Genomic DNA, 22020 nt, shown 5'->3' on the forward strand with positions numbered 1-22020 from the left:
CTTGAAAGCTATTGGTGCCGGGATAAAATTGCCGTATGTGTGTGTATGTATGTAAATTCAGTGTGTCGTTTTTGACATGTCATTAAAGTTATATCACACGCACGCATCTGTTGCAAAATTTGAAACTGGAGGCCCAGGAGGAGGCTTGACCAGTTTCAGTTTTCCGGCGCCACTCTGAAAATGCCGGCTTAACGATCGTCGTTAAAAAGCCGTAACCCTGATTTCATCTCAGTTCATGTTCCATTCTTGCTTTCATATCTGGCACTTTTCAAAGCACTTATGCACCAAAAAATATGAGGATATTTGAACGACACGCGCACATACGTTTTGCATGTTGTACGTTATATTTTTTTAGGTAATTTATGAAAAAAAATTTTAATATTTATGTAAAAGAACATAATGCCGATCAAATTTTTGTTAAGGAAAAATTGACTCTAAGAGATGTGTAGATAAAAAATATTACTGTAGAATATTAAAATGTACGTTTTATTATGATCTTATATCCTTTAATAGGCCTAGAACTTTACTGCAATGCATGAAAATCTTATATTTCGAACAAAAAAATGTCATGTTTTAATATTTATAAATTGAATCTGAAATTTGCTACTTTTATCTTGAAAAAGAACAAGGATTATCCTCTTGCTGCAGTTAACTTCTTTTTTGTTTTTAAGTTTTATGTATTAATCTAAAAGTCGAGACACAACGACCCAGGCACGATCCTAGGCGAATCTCGAGTGCACCTCAACTTTGCCAACATTCTGTTTAATCTAGTTTATCTTCTTGTGTATGTATCCGTACATATCCGTGTAAGCGCGAACGTATAGTTAGACATGTTGACGTGTATCCATTAGCGCATGCATAAATTTTCCTTTAATGTAATATATGTGCGTGCGATGAATGCTTTTTGACGAAGATGCGCGTTTCGCGAAATGCATCCGCGACTCTCTATACGTCCATTCGCGTGTTTTATAGTTTATTAGCTATCGCGAGTTCGTCCGCGTCGTAACCGTGTTCGGTAATCCGGACGACCCTTTTTACGACTTTTCGCGACATCATGCCGCGGTGATACCAGGCCTCGTAATTTCTTTTTATTTGTGGTTTACCTTCAGGCTTCCGTAAGACTTTACGGCAGTTAAGGCCGCTCTATAAAACGCACTTGTATCTCGCGGAACATTTGACCGTCTTGATGGAGCTCGGTTGCAGCGGATTTTATACACACAGCTTTAATGGCATGTCAAATTGTCGAAAATATTTCGCCGCGTTGCACGCAAGATGTAAAGTGTCTTTATGTGATTTTCGAAAAAAAGTAACATAATTTTTCGTTTTTTATTTTCGAACATTTCCAGAAGGTATTAATTTTTCTCTATAAATTTATCATGTTATTTCACAAAGACTGTAATGCGACATTTATAAATTGTCCTTTTCAATTCGGCGTAGATATTTTTCATCGCGATTGCATTTTTCAATTATCTTAAATACTAAATCAACGGCGTAAGCGCGGTCGGTAATTGGAACGCCTAATTTTCTGTTAGTAGTACACCATTATGCATACTAAACTCTACAGTAAACCTAGCGTGGCAAAATCGAGCAAGATTTACCAGAATATATCCCTGAGCTATTTATGTAACACAGTGCGCGGGTTACAAAGTGCAAATGGATGCATGAAACACACTAAAGGAAAAATTCCTGATTGACTGCGGAAACTGTGCGCGCCGGTGTACAATGAAAGTCATAAAATATTCCATCGCGTTGTGGGAGAGAACGCTGGCCCTCTCGATGTAGTAACATATTTCCCACGTTTGATCGATAAGGGAAACTATATGGAGGGGTAACATGGTTACAAAGGTTTATAAAGTAGCTGGAACCGAGAGACTGGATGATTGCCTATTGAGCGTTGAGAATGTTCTTCACGCGAAATAAACTTTTGAATGTACGTCGCAATGGTACAGCTGGTGTTTTGAGAAAGATAACGCCATTGTGCGATGAATTTCAACTAAGGTACGTGATATATGATAAATGTACATAACGCAGAGTCGAATCTTGAATAATAACAAAGACGTGAGCACATTCCAATGTAATATTATTGTCAATTTCTCGAGAAAAATCTCGGAAACAAGAAGAATGAACGGCAGATATTACATGTTTTTCAAGGTTTAATCTTAACAGGCAGATTAAGAAATTAATTTTCGTCAATTTGTCAACAATTTTCCAATTTTACCAATTTTAAATATTCATTATCCAAGCTACTCGAGTGTGGTATAAAAATGCTTGCTGCCTTCGGCGACGTGTGACAATAATGCCGAGTTAATAAATCTTCCAATAATTATATCAGTTATTCAGTAACCACTTCAGTTCCACTCTCATATCGTTGAAAAATACAAATTGCAGATAAATGCAACATTGCAAAAGTGGCGAGGCTCCAAAAACGCGTGTCAATATTTAATTCATCGGCATTTTAACGCGGGATGAGATTTTCGATAGGGCTTTGTTTGCGGCAGATTTTATTGGGATGCGACGGTAGTTGGCTGCGCCCGATTATTAAATAATCGACTTGGCTCTGATGCACAATGGCGCATTGTTATCCGTGCAATCGACAGTGGAGAAAGTTTTATCGGATACCGTGTTTACACGACAAAGCATCGCGCAAGCAAGTGCCGCCCGTATTTCTGTCAACGCGGAGTGGCGCGGCACCGGTGAATTTTTTGTTGATTCACGAGCGGTCGTGAAGAGGAATGACACGGTAATGCAAGCGTCGCTCGATGCACCGTTATTTTACGGCGGGACGTGCTGAAAGCTGTGAAACATTCGAGATGTTAAAAACGCGGTTGCATTTGACGCGTCGACATATTTTGGCCGGCTTGATCGATCGCGGTAGTTTATCGAGTAACACGGTTACGCGTTACACGGTTATGGCGTAACAAGAATGCGCGAATAAAGGACCGCGGGGGCACGCGGCGAAAGGGGAGTCGCGCCGCCGGATATACTGAGTAGTTCGCCGTGCCGATCGAGCGTGAAAAACGCATCGGCGCGCAATAAAAGCGCCGCGATACATTCGAAAGTGCGATGCGCTAAAAGGCGAGGCCGACGCGCCTGTGTTTCGCGGTCGCTTTTATCGCCCAGTCGAACGTGAGCGCTGCATTGATCGCATATCAGTTGATATCGCGTTCGACACTTTTATAGAAAGTAACGCGTGGCTTGAAAACAAAAAAAAAAAAGAGACGTAGCATCAAATTTTTCTTCGCTGAATTCGCCCGTTAAACGTACAGGCTTTTTTTTGTCAGGAAATTTCAGCTCCAAAAATGGCACACAGGTGTCGACATAAATCTCCACCATCTGTAACAATTTTCGGTGGTTAGAACAAAGTGAAATAAATTATACAAGCGTGATAAATTATACCGGCAAAATGTAATGGTTCGTGGATAACGAATGAACCAAACGAAAGAAGTAAAATGCATTTCATTCCGTTGCATAATTTCAGACACAGATTTAATGAAATATCGATAATTGGCCGATATCCTTTTTCTATTTTACATATATGTGGATTTTTTATATTTAACGCTGTGACAATTGAGGCGGTAATAAAGTATGCATTATATTGTGTTGTGACATTTTTATTCGAACATGGTTTATCATGTTAAGTACATAGTTCCAAGCTTATTGTGTTTGACCATCTCGCACGATTTCACGATTCGCCTCACCGAGACAAGTCGATCCACTGTATCCGCGCGGGCGAACGTATCCCGGAGAGGAAATTCCCACGAAATTGTAGTCGGTGCGTCACGATCGCCGATCAGGAGTGGGCGAGGGAATGGCGGACATGCGGCGCAAGCTCGATTAAGTAATCTAAAAGTAGGATTCCAAACGGAATGAGATCGGCCATTAATTTTTATCACGCGGGAACGCAAATAATATAAATCACGGAGCAATCGCAATAATAGCCGGATGAAGGCGATTGAATTAGCCGTTGCAAATAAAATCCTCCCCCGTAAGCGAAAACTTTCGGCGCGAGTCACTCGAAAAACACTCCGTGATAGCCAGTTTCCGCGGAAGAGGAGCGCCGAAGGAACCCCGAACTTTCGACTTTACGTTCGTTCACGCCGCCCATCTGGGGGTGAAGAGTCCGAGGAGGCGAGGGTGTAACAGGTGGCACGTTCTCTCCGCTGCTGCCCCGCTCCCACCCTCTTCGCCCTCGCACGCGCTCGTCTCGACGGCGCGATTCAGCCGCGAGCCGGGTCGAGACTGCCTCGTCGTCATTATTGACCCGTTCTTCCTACGGTGAAAGGGGTTTACTAACCTCCCGGTCGCGATGTCGAATGAATTCCCGTTCACGGTCGATCGAGAACCAGCCGCAAGTCGCCGAGACCGCGCGCCGCTCCTCCGTAATAAAGTTCGGCCCGCCTCTTGTATACACGACGTGCACCGCGGAATAGAGATTGCGTTTTGCCGTAGACGGGAGCTTTGAGAGAAAATTCAAAGACCCGGCGCGCACCGGTGAAACAATTTTATACTTCAAAATGTAATACCGCGCGCCGACTGCGCGCGCGGTAATACGCTTCGAACGTTCCATTATACTTCGAAATGTAATATGCACCGAATCCCCGCGATGGGTATCATCATTTTTCCCGGAACGTGTGTTGCCAGAAGGGCAATTTCGAAAAATTCGCGTCGGAAATAACGTCGATTTGTGCTACTTAAACACTGAAAAATTGGGAAAAAAAAATTGATCGATACGATTCTTCGTTGACGTAAATGACTGTTCCTCGATTAGTGTCTCAAGTAAAAATGTGAAGAATGTATATATACAATGTAAAGAAAGTATATACACGATACTTGTAATTTCTACAATTTTATCCGCTATCGTCCACGACAACGTTCCCAGGTAAATTGCTCTCGTCTCGTTTGTCAATCGATGACTGTTGTCGTCACATAATATACCTCGTGGGAAACCTCGCGAAGAACGCACATTTAGGTCGACCGGCTCGCGGAACATAATTTCACAACGCTCGGTATTTACCGTCGCCGGTGGATGTTGAAATATTCATGAAACGAGCATAGCCGTCCCGCGCCATCGCCCGCCCGCTCCTGGTAGCAGTCTATCTCTCGATGGTCCCTATTGTCTACCCTGTGTTACACGCGCTCATCTTCTCTCACCTCGTCATCGTCCACGTCATCACGCACGCCTGGACAAGCCCGGAAAAAGTACTCCCGCGATCGCGCGAGCGCTCGCTCTCCCCGAACATTTTCGTCCGCAATATCCGCACTTTCTCACTATCATCCACCGCACACGCATACCACACGCTTGCCACACAGAAACGCACGAGCATGCACACACACACACACACACACACGCGTATACACGGGAGAAGAAGCCAAGCTCACGCGATCATCATTTCTGTGGAAGAGGTCGGCAGTACAATTGTCGCACGGCTCTCTTCGTTGATTCGTTTTCTTCGTAAGGAAATGGGAAAGAATAGGGCGAGGTGTCGTCTTCGTTCTTTTTTCCTCTTTCTTCTTTTTTTTTTTTTCTTTCGAATCGACGCTCTGCCCTCATTGCACTCACACATATTTACAAAATCACATATGCTGCATGTCGCGGTTGTGAGTGTTGGAATAGTGTCGGTGTGTGCCTTAAGCGATTAAGACTCGGCGCGCATCTCACTCGCGTGCCATCTATGTAGGAAACTCTCTATCTTAAGAATTAAGTGTCTCGTTTATCTCTATCGTAAGTCTAAACTGCAACACCGTGTTTCTCTCTAGCCGCGTATCTCTTGCGTCTTCGAGCATTTATCGAACGGCGAATCTACGGACGTCACGTGCGCGCATACCTTCGAGAATCCACTTGTCGGCTGAGGAGGAAAGCGTTTTGTACATTTTGATGAAAAATTCATAGCGTATAATTGTAAATAACTCGCGTTCTCGTACAAACTTTTTTTATGTGTAATGATACCGACGTTTCGCAATTAATTTTACAAACGTAATTACATCTATCTAGTATACACACGCTAGAAGTGTTGCATCGCTCTCTCTCTCTCTCTCTCTCTCTTTCTCTCTCTCTCACTCTCTCTCACTCTCTCTCTCTCTCTCTCTCTCACTGTTTAGGCCAACGATATTTGTTTATGTTGTTCATCACAAGCGCTACTAATTTATAAAATATTATTTTCGATTCTTAATAAATGATTTAAATTAATATCTATGTGCACTTTCACACATTTTCCGCTCTCTCACTCCGCTATATTTTATATAGAAGCTCCATGACGAGACCGATGCAACGTTTTCCCCGGTGTGTATGAAATGAAACGCATGCGACCAGTTTCAGTCGCACTCATCACGTAACGCGGCAAAATGAAATAACTCGTATATCACATTAAACGAGCTTCATATCATCCAAATAATCAGCAAACTGAACATCCGTGTGCACGTTTAATCCCATGAAAAATTAAATCGACGCAGTTATTTCTCGACTTGCGAATTTTATTGTGTTGATTGCCCGACGTTTGAGACTAAAAACAAACAGATTAAGTAAATAATGTGATAAATCAAATAACGGCTGGGAATTACGACTTGAAAATGCGTTGTCAGTCGCGCTGGTGAATTTAACAGTTTTAATAACAGGGTGACAAATCCTGCTTAAATAACGACTAGGCTGCATTAATGAATCGACGAGATCTACGCGCACTGCATGATGCACAAATGCATTGGGACTATATTGCGAATATCCGACACAAGCGAGGAATTCAATCTCTAGCTCGGAGATTTCTCACCGGTTCTGAATTGGGATCCGCTCGATCATCGGGCGCGTAATTAGTGCGTCCACTCGTTCGGCGATTAGGCGGTCTATCCGCGGCGGTAATTAATGTTAGCATCGTTAGCGCGTTAGTCTTGTTAACTCCCGTTCGCATTATAGTCTAGCTACAGTTCGAAAGTGGTGCGTGCAGATGTCTGACGAGTAAGAATAATTAGCGCTTCGTAGAACAATTAGTGAATCCAGAATAAGTAAATTGCTGTCTAACAAATATCACCACAAATTTTGATTTAAGATAATCTCCTAATAAATAAAATTATTTATCGAAAGTGAAAATATTCCACTCGACAATAATTTTAATATTATATAAAAAAATTGATGCACATCGCATCGATAACTCAACTCAAGGCTCCCATAAATTTTAATTAGTGCGAATGAGAGTTACGTTCATCCAAAGTTGCTTTCTATTAACGCCGGAGAATTGATAAAAGCTCTTTCGTCCGCGAAACTTTTACGCGCTATTCCCCGGCGATTTTTGCACATATTCAATCCCCGACCCGCGTGCTTGACGAGGATGGAGATAATTCGTCGGACGATGCATACCGCGACGAATAAATCAGCCATAGCGGGAGTCAGAGATCGCTAATTTGTTCGAGACACGCGACGACGCGTGTCCGAGTCGCCGGAAAATCGACTTTTTCTATTTTGTTGGACGGCTTCCCTCCAGTCCTCTCTCTCTCTCTCTCTCTCTCTCTCTCTCTCTCTCTCTCTCTCTCCCTTTCTTCCTTTCTCTCTCGTTCGCGTTACTATCATATTTCCAACGTTCAATACGTTTGTTGTACGCTACTGTAGACTTTGCTGCTGCTTCACGTGAATCCAGAAGCGATTTTTGACTTGTAAAATATTCATAAGCAAATTGACATTTGCGTAACATGATTATCATGAAAATTATCGCAAAAATAAAATTTTACTTATTTACATCGTTATATTTGGCAAGAGAGAAGTGCATCATATTTTCTGTGAAATTCTAACACAGAGTATGAGATATAATTTCACACACATGCACCTTTTTTTTTGTAAAATATTTTCATGATTAAAAATGTAAAATATGGAAGTATAAAATATGTTTCTGATTAAGATTTATTTACGAGAGAGGCCAGAAATTCATAATTTACGCAAATTGATGTACGCGGGCGGAATGAGCGAGAGAGGCGGTGAATATTTCTGCGCGTTCTTTTCGTTGAGTGTTATTCCTGCTGTTTCTCGAAATTGCTTGGGTATTCGCTATTACGCGGCGTAGAATAGATTCCCGGAGGGAATTGCGATAATTTGTGTGATTTACGTGATCGCGGAAACAAAACGTCAAGAGAGACAAATATAAATACATAAGAATATCTTCGTAATTCATTCCGGGCACGCGAAAACGCGTGACGGGAGTTGGCGAAGTTCTATTTTTCTTGTTCGTTTCGCCTATAGTTTCCCTTAATTTCACGCTGTGCCGTGTTCATTCGCCGCAGCGCGGTAACTCGGCTCGGTTTTCAAGGGAAACGTTCGCTTTTGAAAATACTTCATGCTCCACCGTATAATTGTACCTTAACTTTTTCATACACGTTCGCAAGAAATTTCGTGAAGAAGATGTAAGCGAGCAACAGTTAAATTTTGAAATAAGCACGACGTAAAATACGCGCCTCCAAATGTAAGCAAAATAAAACGTATGTACAGTAAGTTGATAGAATATCTTTGAAAATTTTTATGCAAAATTATTTAAAAATCCTAAAAACAGAATTGAATTCAAAAATGTTAATCCGCAAAAGATTTTTCAATAATTACGAATAAGCGCACTACGTCTTAATCTACCAATTTCTCAAATAAACGCACCAAGTTTTGCCTCGTCTGCTCTCAATTCGCAATATAATTCGCTGCATCGCTCGTCAATTGTCGCAACATTCCGAATCGAGCGCCACACAACACTTCGCCCCTCCTCTGATTATCTGGTAAAAAAATTCTTGTGCCTACCATCATCCCTAACGGACGCACCTCATCAGTCGCAGGCACTCACTGTCGATCGCAGTCATTCAACACGCTCTCAGTATCGTCACTCCACCGTTGTCCTCCAACACGATACCGTCCGGCGACGACGAGTCGCGCCATTGGGCGCACCTGAGCGTGCTGTCCCGCCGTCTCGAAGCGGCGTCCGGGCCGTCTGAATAATTTGCGTCGGGATCGTTGCTTGGCCAGCTGCCGCCGCGTTGGCACGTGGTGGACTTCATGCTCGGGCGATTCTTTGCCGTCGTCGCCGCCGCTGTTGTCAGCGACGACAGCGTCGTCGCCGTCGTCATCGTTGTCATCGTCGTTATCGTCGCCAGCGGTCCCCGGGGAGCGGTGGGTCGCGCCGGCTAGGTCGCTAGACTCTGTAACATACGGAAGAAGCGTGACGATGAGGACGTGAGTGTCGTCGACGTTGATGAAATATACGTTTTTGGTCCGCGGATTAAATAAAAGGAAAGAAGGGTGCGACAACAAATCGATGGCTAATCCGCCTAAGAGACAATGGCAGTTAACAAGAGAGGGTCGTTAGCGCCTGTGCCGGCGGCTGTGCCACTTTCGGCGTTTCAACACCCTCGGGCCATTAGTCCATTTTTCTGCTTGACGTAACTAACGGCGCGCCGCCCCATTCGAGTGTGACGCACCAAGTGCCGACGTAGGATCGTCGCCGACGCGGCTTGTTTTTCCTCCCGACGCGCAAACGCACAAGCTTCGTGTGTAAGCTATTAACGCTTATTGTATCAGAAGCGCGTTGTTGCAAACGCTCCATTGTTTTCCTCCGTAAGAATCTGCATCTATATTTTTACGAAGGGCACAAATTTATCAGGAAATAGAGATATTTTTAGGAAGTCTAGACAGTTTAATACCAATGGATCGAAACTGTTATAAATGATACGTTACCTATTCCCAATACCGGGGGAGTTAATTGAGTTTTTCTATTCTTCCATTCTCTGCTATTTTTTAAGCAACGTATATTTTGACAAAATTTGATTTGCGATTCTGCCGTCGATGGAAAAAAAAAGGAAATTAAACTGACGAGATCGCCGTTAACAAGAGATTCAAGATTAATCGAATCGTTGAAACTGATATTTGCAGAGACCGATCGCCATCTATTTTTCTAACACGACAGTGTACGAAAGGGTTCAGGCTTGTTTAATTAAATCTGCTAGAAATGAAAACAATTTTCGATAACTGTAACTACATCAAGTGCGCTAGAACGTGACTGTGATACGCTCGGCCTACGGCCGAAAAATTTAAGTAATTTACGACTATAAAAATAACATATCGCCGAAATATTATATCTTTCAAATATTTTCCTTCTATTGGATTCGTTATTTCAACGTTATTAATAACACCGATATCAAAGAGTATAATATTTATCCAAACGAAATAAAGATACAATAAAAATATTAAATTATTTCGAACTGGTAATAGAAAGAGAGGATAAACATTCCATTTTTTACATCTTCCTCCCCAGATCTGTCGCGTTCGAGCAGCAATCAGCTCTATACCTGTAAAAATAAAAATTCCAACGGAATCCATCATCCGCGGTTATAAAAGCGGAGGATCAAGCGGCGGACCATAAAAATGAGACTCAAACCCGCTCGAAGAACGGTACGCGCCGGACGATTTTCCAATAACAATACGACCGTAGAATGGCGGCGCTATCTTTAATGACACTATTATATTATCCCTCGCACGAGTCCGTGTATAAAGATCGCCATTGCCGATCGCAATTTGCACGATCACCGATATTGCGCCCGAGCCGTTCCGCATCGCTGGATATTAACGTTGCAAATCGCCCCTCCCCCCCCCCCTCCCCCCTCCGCCGTCTACTCGTACTTCCAGCCCTATCTTCCTTTCCACCCTATCTAGAACTCCAATTCTCGCTCTCGCTCTCTGTCTTTCTTCTCCACCTCCTCCTCTTGCCGGGTTCTCAGTTAACCGGAGCTATAGCTGCTCGAAGTTCTATCGGGGACTGTACGCAATCAGCTGCTAATTGGGAAATGATTGGAGGCGCCTCCGCCGATAGTATCGCACCCCTAACTACCCCTACTGCGCCGCTGTATAACCACCAGCTAGTATAAATGCCCCTATAAATGCCGAAGCAGGCAGGTACATATGCAGTCCGAAACGTCCTGCGATGCCGCACAGTGGAGTGAGCACCAGTCACTCCATTTATTTGCTATCTCCTTAAACTCAATATAAAAGCAATACGTATATTAGTTATGAAATGAGAGGAGAGAAACACGACACAAATTTCCGCTGGAAAGAGAGGAGTGCAATGTGAAGGCAATTTCGAAAAATTTTATCATTTAAATAAATAAATGCATTAATAGAAGCAATAACTTCGATTTATCATAAGCAGCTTAAGTTTATATATGGCTTTTAGCACCATTTAAAAAATATTAGTATTCGCTTTATGCAATAAAAACCCCTTTTTTTCAGATGGCTTTAGAGATTTGATCCCTGAATGGAATCGGCAATGAAAGCACGTGAATGTGCCAGCGGCATTGGTAAGTCGTTTATGATATCTATCGGATTGCGCTGTTTTATCTATTTATAGGGCGCCTTCCTGCCTTGTGTTAGAATTATGATGCTCTTATTTTCGCGAGAAATACGGGTCAGCCGACAGTCGGGGATTTTTGCGTTGCGCTGCCTCGGAGAAAAGCGCAATTATACGTTTCCGTATACGAGCGTGGTCGGTTATTAAGGGAATATGTACGCTTGCAACGTCCAAAAAGAATTGTGACCGGAAAGGCGCAACATGCAAATAATAGCGCGACGCGACTCTATTACTTTACATCGCGACAACCTAAAACGTATTAAGGAAAGGGGAAAAAAAAAACATGTTACGATTTGCAATGCATTTGTATAAATACGCGAGATGCGAGTTGCGAATTCAATTTAAAGGCGCTTAGGAAGACTAGCGGGTTTACATCCTTTCACCTTTAAATTTTCAAATATTACTACTATTTGCGGTGCGTAATTAGTACCAATATTTGCGGATCAATAAAGGCAGGTCTCTCAAAAAGGTAATACGCAATCGTTAATGACTAATTGTGAATTTGTTCGCGATAAATATTTCGCGACTCGAAAATTACTCCGGAATAACTTTTTATGTGAAATAAACGAAAAGGTATTTTTGCACGCGTTACTTTGTAGTCTTCATAGAGATTTTAAACGAATTTTTCCCTTTTGCGGAAGAACAAAGGTAAAGAAAAACGAGGTCGACGTTACATTAACTTTCATTACGCATGTTTGAACTTTGACACGCTGATATTAGTAATGCGTGAAAAATTAATAGATCATTTACACGCATACTCTCTGTCTCTTTCTCTCTCACTCACTTTCTAGAAACAATGTTCTCGTAAAACTAATTTCCGCATTCTCGTAAACACGATTCACAACTGCGAACGAACTTCAACATCGGCTATTATGAAGGGTCGACGAAGAGATTATTCGCACTTTTGGGGTAGTTTGCTTGCTTTAATCTAGCGGCTAAAACCAGAATAAAGTTAATAGTAGACTACTTTCAGTAGACTCCAACGGTCGTAATGCTAGCTTTTGAAAAAGATATTTCAAAGGTATTAATGATGATTATCATGTACATATTAGTATACCACACGCCACTAATATAGTATAATGTAATCATCATTATCAGTAGTATTTATCAAAATTATTCATTTGCGTGTTTAATTCATTATAAACTACTCTTGCTTCTACAAACATTTACAATTAACGTATCTCTTATTACAGAAGTATGATTTGCAATAATCCTGGCAATACGACAAATACAAGTTTCGCTGAAAATAGATGAAAAAGATTTTTTTATCGAGAATTATGATAAAGAAAAAAGACGGTAGGGAAAAAAAAAAGCTTGCTCTTTGCGTGCCAAATAATTTTTGCAAACTCTTTCCGTTGCACAATCGTCTAATGAAGCAATCAGTCATAGCAGCAAAAGTATAAAGTGCACAAAAATGACTAGCGAAACGATTGAAAGTATCCTTTCATCTTCCTTCTCGTCATCCTTCCATTTTTCGAGCGCATTCGTGTTATGAATACAAGCGTCCTCTTTGCAAGATCGCTCTTTTCCCAGAGAAATTTTACAACCCACCGGCTGAAACTCCCGCTTTTCGACGGTAGTCCCTACGGCTCGATCGTGAAAAAATCATGGGTTTTTTTTATAATGGAGGGAACGCTCCAGATTTTTAAGTAAGCGTGACTTCAGTGGGCTCGGCCACGATATTAAAATGCAACAGTTACTTCGTGGAATTGCGGTTTCCCTGAACTCGTGGCATTTATTTTTTTGCATTTCCGCGGTCAGGCAAAGGAGGAAGCAGTCTAAATCCGTTGAAATAATTTGCCGATTTTTAAAGCAAAAAAGAACGAGTTTTGAATTGTATATGATTATTATAGAAAAAGATGTTTTATTATATCGTGCTAAATTATTGAAATAAGATGCAAAAGCATTTTTTAATAAAAATTAGAATATCAGTGTTCACCGAGAAGTTGAGATATTTGTAAAGCTGGCATATACGAGTCTATAAATGAAAGCGTTCAATATCTAAAAAGGAATGAAATTGATGCTCGATATATGTAAGTAGCACACACGATGCATCGCGATCGATCGTTTGAGATTATTCAACTTTGCTAAATCTCAAAGCTGCATACGAAAGTTCAAGGTGTCTTCCTTCAGCACGAACGTCATCTGCATTTTCCATGGTTGCACGGAATATCGAATACTCAGTTAAAATTTGTTCGAATTCGTTAAGCGAAGTTGAAAGTTCCATGACGGTGACTTGGTAAATTGCAACGCTAGAACGGGTTCCGATCTTGGTTTCGTCTGCACTTCGCGATATAAATATCTTCTGCGAGTTTCGCGATCCTTCGCAACAGCGGAAAAACTCGAGATGGCACTTTCATGAAAATAAATAAAATTGAGAATTAATATTTTTCAAAAATTCTATCGATTTGGTAGAATAAAAACTTTGTTAACGTAAATAAGATCTATAAAGTAAATTAAATAAAAATCTCAGAAATTATCATGTCGAAATACTTGTTTACATCAAATTATTACAATAGTATTTTGAAGTTCGATTGAAATTATTATAATCGAGCGCTTCCTGTCTTCACGCGGGAATATGCATTCCCGGACAATATTTGCGGATGCGTTCCGAGGTCTCGTTCGGTCTGAGAAGTGCCCTCAGGAACACCATAGCGACATCGCCGAGGTCGATGGCGGTGGCGACGATATGAGAATGTAGCGCCAACTGCGCGCACGTGTAACAAGGTTTCACGAAGCCGATAGATACCGGCGTTGTGACGCCATTCCCCTAGGATTTTAGCAGGCTCGCGGCAGGATAACGAGAGGGGAGATACGGCGAGGAGGCTGCGGCTGCGGATATGACTGAGCAGATAACACGTTTAGCCTCCCTACAGATGGGGATCGTTTAATTGCCCAAATTGATATCGTGTCGCGTTTAGAATCGGCCCATCCTCAGTTCGATCCCTCGCGCACGGGGTGCGATCCCATTAAAACGTGCAATTCCCCGTTGTGCATCGAACAAGCCACGGTATTCGGAATATCTCGCCCCTTCTGAAAGCGTTGGTGCGTAAAAAAAAAAAAACCCAGAAAAAGAAACACCCGACTTAGAAGAATTATAATTACTCGAATTGTATGTTGATGTTGGAGCGGCGTGTCGGCGTAATGTAATTCAGTTTAAATCAAATTGTAAATTAAATTGCATTTCACGGCAGCCCTCATTCTTTCCCCGTGAAATATTCTCTCGCCTCTTTGTAGCTCTTTGAGTCATCGTGAATGCGCCAACTCGCGAGACAAAAAATTCCACAAAGTATGCAAAAATGTAACCGCTCCTTCGACACTCTTCTTTTTTAAGGCACCGAGATCTCTCCGGGCGTCATTTGTTATTCTAATATCTGTGTATCAGACTGGACCAAGCTGGCGCTACGTGGGTTTAAGGTCCGATTTCGCATCCATCAATGTCGGCAGCAATTTTATACATGCTTCGCAGCGGCTTGCGTGTCAGGGCTTTACGTGTGCGTGTCGCGCGCGCGCGGGACATTTTCCCTCGTTTCGCGGATTTACCGGACTCCACACGCGGAACAATAATTAGCAATAAATCGCCGCCGGTTGACATGCCGTTGGTTTTTCTTATATTACTTTTCAGAAAAAGAGAGATAGGGAGAGAAAGAGAAAAGATCCAACATTTGCGAGCGGTAGTTGCCGTTTGATGCAAAAACAATGCGCAAAGCGCATAGCGCGCGTTTAACGAGGTTCGTGCACAAACGCGGTAAATAATACTTATGTAGATCTACTTGCAGAGTTACATTTGCATGCCGGTCGCATAGCGACGTATTTAACCGAATACTATAATATTATCGTTCTATATAACGCAATGTAATTTCGTATAATATAATAATGATCGCTATTATTATTGCATTAAAATAGTACCGAATATTATCGTTACGACTATTTAATAGATGCCGAATGATTATTACGCCGTCTAAATTATACAAACCGTCTTTTATTACCAAAATATATGTCCTCGATTTTTACCTATCTGTTTATCGTACAACAACCATTTTATTAATATTATCCTGCTTTATCCGCGACAGAAAACGGCTGTGCATGTTCGGAAGGAACTAGGTTCCATCAAATTAAAATATTGACATTGCCATATGCACCGATCGTAATTTCATCGATGCAATCGCCTTCTGTTTACTTACGGACAGTTTACAGTCCTTGGTTATAGCGCACAGCGTAACTCGGAAAACCCGGGGATTAAACCATAAACCAATATTTGCAATTTCCGTTTAGGGCCATCAAAAGGTTTCATCGCTGCAAATGGGTAGCGCTACGCAATCCATTTTTTCGATTTTACATCGCGCAACTTATTTACAACGCTCGTTTATTTTAATACAGCGATGGGATGCGCTGTACACCGATAAACCCGACGGACAATAAAACCGTCCGTTTATCTAATAATAAAAATCAATATGCAGACTAAATTATTTAACGTGGCCAGTTCATTAATGTCAGAAAAAACAAACAGATCAACCTGTAAATTTCCATACTTCGCAAGCTGAAATAACAAGCAACAGCTACAGCTCAGGGCAATGCGATTTATCACAGTTCTAACACACCTCTTCGAACTCGATTCGGATTTGATAAATGGGCGTACGTTAGGTACGAGCCATTTGTTTCTCGCAAGAAGTAAAATTTTATCTATCAATAACAAACGTTTGTGATTAACAGCGTGTGTTCGGGTTAAATGTCGCTCTTGGGAATATTTCTATTGCTAAACTAAAATGCAAAATTACGAATTAACATCGGTGTCGGTAACGCGATAAAAAAATTAACGATATGCTACGTGCTATACGCGATATACATAGTTTTTCACGTGTTCGTAAAAAAAAATGCAAACGCCGTCGTGATGTTTTAATCCGAGCGTTGTAGAGAGAGGAAACGTGGCAAAAAAGAAGATTTAATAATAACGCCAGAGCTCGCCACTCACGGAAGCGAAATTCCTGTATTACGCTTCGTGACGCATACCTCGATATCTTCGGACTGACCGCTTGAACGCTTTGATCGGCGCTCTTGAGTAAACGACATCGTGTTACGGGAGCCTTTGTACCGCAGCTTTCATCACCGCGCGCGAGTTTACCAACTGCACTCGATTCCGCATCGACGGCCGTCCATCCCCCGTGTCTATAAACGCGGCCTCTCTCCCACCGGCAAATGTCCGAGGTAACGAAATATACTGTGCGCGCAATCTGCATTTCGGTTTTGCAATTATCAAACATTCATATTATAATGTTTGCAGAGAGGTAATCGCAAAGCCTAATTATTCATTAGTACAAATGTAATGGGAGCTATCAATTAAAACTGGATATATCCTCAAATGCAAACGAGATTTCCGGAAAACTAAACTTCAATGGGAATAAGAATGATCTTATTTATTAGCTATTCGAAATGTGAACCTCTTTTTTTTTCGTTACAAAAATCACAACCATCGGGCAAGTAAATATTTAGCGATCTGAAAAAAACTTTTACACGTTGCGAAATAAATTTGTTTGAAACTTGCTTTCAAAATTACTCTCTTTTTATAATTTTTAATTATTTTCCATAAAAGAATATTTTTCTCTTTCGTATATTACCGCTTTGCAAAGTGTCACGCACTATTCGAATAGTAAGATCAATAGTAAGATAAGATTGAGAAGAGAACAAAGATACGTATTTCAATTTAACAAATCTTTTACAGCGTCTTGCCGCGCACAAAACGCTACCGCGCGCAGTAACGCGAAGTCCTTCCTCTCCCTTGAAGATCGATGATCAAAGCAGCAACTTCAGTGGAGTGCCCGCAGGGCTACGAGGCACACGGAGCGTAATACGGAAATTTCGCTTCCGGCTAGAAGCGTGCGTGGAACGCGGCGACGACGTGCAAAAAGAGCCGCGCGGAGAACCGCCATTACCGACATTGGCCGCGTGCTGGAATTGTCATCAAGAGATTCGCCTGTGGCGCTAAAATGTTTTCGCTGGCTGATTTCTGCTCCAGCACTATCATCCATTCTGCGCGCTCTATTCTTCTCTTCTCTCGCGCGCACGATCGCGCCGCTTCTTTGTTTCGTGTGCGTAGATTGTTGCCATACCCATTTCTCTCTTTGGGATTCTTCCCCTGCTGCCCCGAGCACATTTCCGACAACCTTTCTGGCCGGCGCCGACACTGCGGCTGCAAGTGGCCCTTCGTGTCGTATTTCTCGATCGCGCTAGACACGTGGTCGTCTTCAAGTTATTATCTGTACCGTTTACTCCCCAACATCGCCCACGGCGTTTCGAGATGTACTTGCTCCTTTTTTCACATTATGTCCGGTTTAATTGCTATTGATATCGATATTTGTAAAGGCAACATGACAAAAGAAATGGTTTATAAACAACAACCTGTTATTATTTGTTGAATTCAATATCAGAATCTTTATTGTATCAAACTGTATTTAATTAAAATCAAAATTTCTGAAAATTTGAAATCTTATTATCGCATTTATACTTTGTCTCATCTGTGTGAAAAAATTCTATAATTTTACTCGCTTATTGTGTATAAGTATTTAGGTAAAGAAATGCGATATTAATATCTAAAATCGCAAATATTTCGACTGTTAATTGTGATCTTAATTAAATGTATGAAAATTGAACACGTCTGATATTAAATTCGATAAATAATACCAGCGTATTTTTTAATGAGATGCGTGGACGAGAATATTTACGAAATTAAAGGTAATCAAATGCTGCACTCCTAACTAACGCTTTCAACTATCGATGTAATTTACAAACGCGATTCCCGGTAAACTCGCGTACCAATTTCCATGCATACTAAATCGCGCTTCAAAGTTCACGGATAAGTTCGGCGCCTCGCCTCCGACATTCCGTCGCAGCATATCCGGCGAATTATTAATCGTATAACGCACGTGGCGCGAGCGCGCTCGATTCGACGATGTGTATCGACACATCGCGAATTTTCGGCCGATTACACACGCCGAAACAAATTCCGTTTGCGTTTGTGCGAGGGGTACCGACGTGCAGGTGAAAGACGGAGTCGGTAGTGTCGCGCTCGTAATTACGCCTCGTTCAACTAGTTTCACAGTTCGTCGCAATTTCGCCGATCGGCTGTCGTACTCTGTGCAAACAACGTTTTGCAACGGACATTCGACGTGTAGTCCATTCGCACGATATTCGCTTTTCGATTTCGATGCTGCCGAAATTAAGGACGGGCCCGCGTATTCATGGAAGCGCTGATTCTGAAAATTCCATTCAAAATTCCATTCCGATCAAATATTCCGTTGGGCAGCGAACAGAGCAAGATTCTTGATAAATTCTTGATAAATATTTTTAATTTACATTGTTCGCCAAGAAAAAAAAGTTGACGTCTAAAGTATTCGGATATTCGATCGTTTCGTAAAACAAATTGAGTCCGTGAGTTTCAAAAATTACAGAATCGAATGTAGCACGTGTGCGACGATGGGCAGCAGCGTCTCTTTTCTGGCTAGATTTCTTTCAGCTTTCCCGTGCCTGTTATTTTGCAATACGTGCACGGCTCTCCGCGTCAGCATTCGCGTCCTACCGGAAGCATGGACCCGGCTGTCTCCCTCTCGCCGCTTCCCGATGCAGCTGCCGCCAGGAACACCGGCGTAGGTCGTTCCTGCCGTTGCTCGGTTCGTTTGAAACTCTCGTCAGGCGAGAACGAAATTGTCCGTTAGCTCCGGTCTCGTCGTTTTATCGTTTACGTTCGCACAGGGCGACCTCGATCCCAGCAAAGGACGCTAAAGGCGTGATAGCTGCAACTAGGTCGCTTTTATATGGCCTTTAAACTACAACCGTCAGTTTGGGATTATTAAACGTACAATCTTTTTTGTATATATTTCATACGTCTTTATATTTCGCAATGTATTCGACGGACACACGCTCATTCTTCTGATTTTGCAAAAATGCAATGCTTGGCAATTAGTTCACACGTCGCACATCTGATTCGATTTTAATCTGACGAATCACCGAGAGTAGCAAGTTGTAGGAATTAGTGATAATTTTACAAAAACGAAAAGCATTTAAAGTAAATTTTTCACGCCGGGGCAATTAACGGATGGATATGTCGCGTGGATCAATTTCTTGCCGCACATGTCGAGACTGTCGCAGGTAAGCGCGCTGGCTGACCATCTTTCGACCGTATCTACTTAAATCCGAATTGCTGCGACTGTTATAAATTGGAGCTGCGATGCAATTTTAATGAGACGTCAGTGTTTTGCAAAACAATTACCGTCGATTAGACAAAAATTAATTTATTCAACAACGAATCACAAATCACTTTTTAATTGATATAAAAAAATATAGCTCTGTTGAAATATTACCGATGTAATATATTTTGCGCTAATCAGCGCTATTTAGATATTCTTATCTTGGCGCGGAAAATAAAGTTATCGCGACTACGTTATCGCACTACGCTTTGAAATATTTTACCATGGAGGTTTAAGTAGCGAATCGTTTGACTTTGTGATTTTCACAGTGACGATAGTCATGGCAGGGTGTGGTCGAACACGGTCAAGCATATATCAACGTATAATTAGTCGAGCGACGCCAGGGTCGATATTAACTTCATCTCGTGCGACCTTTTCACGGAAACGGCGACTCGAAACGAGGAAACTTGATGAAAATCACAACGTCGCCGGATCTCTGCGACTAATAAAGCGCGATGTTTGCGGTATGAATTCGCCTAATCGAGATCACTTTGATTTCTGGCGTACGAGAGGGGACTTCCATACGCGTCGGAGCACGCGGATGCTGGAAAACATGCCCGGTCGCCGGCATACGCCATTGCATCTCGTCTGTTTGCAAATTTCGTAATTTCATTGGTACGTGTCCGGGATGCGAGATAGTCGCAATATTGGCCCGAGCGTGACGCACAATATAGGCGCGTCTAAATATCGCACGCAACGTGTTTGCCGCCGGAATTTATTATAAACCGTCGCATCGGAATATCGTGACGTGCCCGCTATGCATCCGCAGTGACACGCGCATTGGATATTTTGTCGCGCGCGCTCGCCGTTTCGTGTCGAAATTGTGCCCCGCTTTCATATCTTGAAGGATATTTGAATGTTGACGTCATATATAGCTACGTATACAGTTAAAATCTCCGCTATCGCGCTGTGACATCGTGCGTAATATACCGGAAAAGTAAATGGATACGATTGCATTTAACTTTCAGATTTATGACAGCTGTATAGTTTGACGGCAATTTTCATCGAATGTGAATTGCACGTCAAACGCGCGGAGAATTCATTCAGCGACTCCTCGAAAAGTGGAGTCGCCAAAGTGTCGCGGGTAAAAGAAAGGATCGTAGGACATTAAAGGACCCAATCAAGTTCAAGGCCATTTCCCGGCGCATTCTCGAGGAGTTTCCCGAAGGATCTCGGTCAATGGGGTGGCTCCCGTTTTCGGGAATGCTCGTGGCGCGGCGCCGAGGCTAATGGAGTTCTCCAGTTCTCGCAAACGACGGGACAAAGCCGTCTCGGAAACTTTGGTGAACGCGCGTATCGCGTCAAAGCCGCCATTACAACGGAGAAGTAAGAACTGCCGCGCTATGAACCGAACCGCCGCTAATTGGCTCTTACGCCTTACATATTAATGTTACCTAGATGCGATCTGTTCCGATTCGAGTGTCGAACTTGCTGGCTCAAGTTTAATGCGACGCGCAAAGCTATCGTCGTCGAATCGAATTCCAACTTTGATGCTCGCTTCGCCGATCATTACGACATCGCAAAGTTCGAATCATCTACGTGCCCTGACTCGGTATCCTCGAATATTTCTCGGGAGACGCCAGCCAATCTTTTATACGTTCTATCGAATTCTAGTGTATAATTTTAAAGGGATTAAGAAATCAACGAGCGCTTTTCTCATCCAGGCTTCGCTCTTCTGAGATATAAAATTAGCAGGGAGAAAGTGCTTTTTCCAATTTCGCTGAAAAGATTCAAAAATATTAAAAATTATTTATGCGCGTCGGAGAATTCAACATTGAATCGGCCTTGGAAAGCGGATCTCTCTTTCCCCAGTTTTCCGCTGACATCGGTCTTGATTCCGCAGCTCCTCCGCATCGCCGCGCTCAAGGTCGATACGCCGGGACCGCGCGCGTCTCTCCGGAGGAATATCGAGCAGTTGTCCCCTATCAGCGGCAGCTACAGCGTAGCAGCTGCAGTATTCCAAAGATCGCGGAATAAAACGCTGAAGGCGCGAGAAAGGAGGAGCGTGATGTGCGGACAACAGAGGTGCACGGCGAAGGGTGAGGGGGGAGGGGGGGGGGAAGGGAGAAGAGTACGCGGAGTGCCATCGAGAGGCCTCGTCGCTGAGAAAACATCGATGCTGCATTTACGTGGAGAATATTCCTGGGTAACCCTGCATCCGTGGGACACGAGCGAGCAGACGGGCGGAGGGGGGGGGGGAAGGCCGGCGGGAGCGAATAGGATAGAGAAGGAAACGGAAGGCGGGAAAGGGAGACGCGATATCGGCAGCTTGCTGGCAGCTATATCGAGTTACGCTCCGGCGCCTATCTATCCGCCAGCTCTTCGAATCTCTCACCACGGCTCTCTCCAGCTTCCTCGTACGTCCACCCGCCGTTCCCCTCCATCCGTCGCTCTCACCCCCGCCCCTGCGTATTTTATATCGGACG

At 42.7% G+C, this 22020-nt stretch overlaps 1 protein-coding gene and 1 long non-coding RNA gene across 3 annotated transcripts in view; one reads left to right on the forward strand and one right to left on the reverse strand.

The window, feature by feature from the left end:
• LOC105676360 (uncharacterized) overlaps positions 1-22020 on the forward strand; it is a 205804-nt gene that overhangs the window by 111083 nt on the left and 72701 nt on the right. For both annotated transcript variants that reach the window (XR_010889286.1, XR_001101376.2), the window contains exon 4: positions 11237-11304. This is a non-coding gene — a long non-coding RNA (uncharacterized lncRNA). The remainder of the gene's footprint in view (positions 1-11236; positions 11305-22020) is intronic.
• Positions 3591-22020, reverse strand: part of LOC136998749 (uncharacterized) — a 38521-nt gene continuing 20091 nt past the window's right edge. Inside the window, exon 3 of the mRNA XM_067351876.1 lies at positions 3591-9153. Within this exon, the coding sequence (XP_067207977.1) occupies positions 9139-9153 (15 nt within the window). The 3' untranslated portion in view covers positions 3591-9138. The remainder of the gene's footprint in view (positions 9154-22020) is intronic.

This window comes from Linepithema humile, chromosome 3 (assembly GCF_040581485.1).
Source record: "Linepithema humile isolate Giens D197 chromosome 3, Lhum_UNIL_v1.0, whole genome shotgun sequence".
Lineage (NCBI taxonomy): Eukaryota > Metazoa > Arthropoda > Insecta > Hymenoptera > Formicidae > Linepithema > Linepithema humile.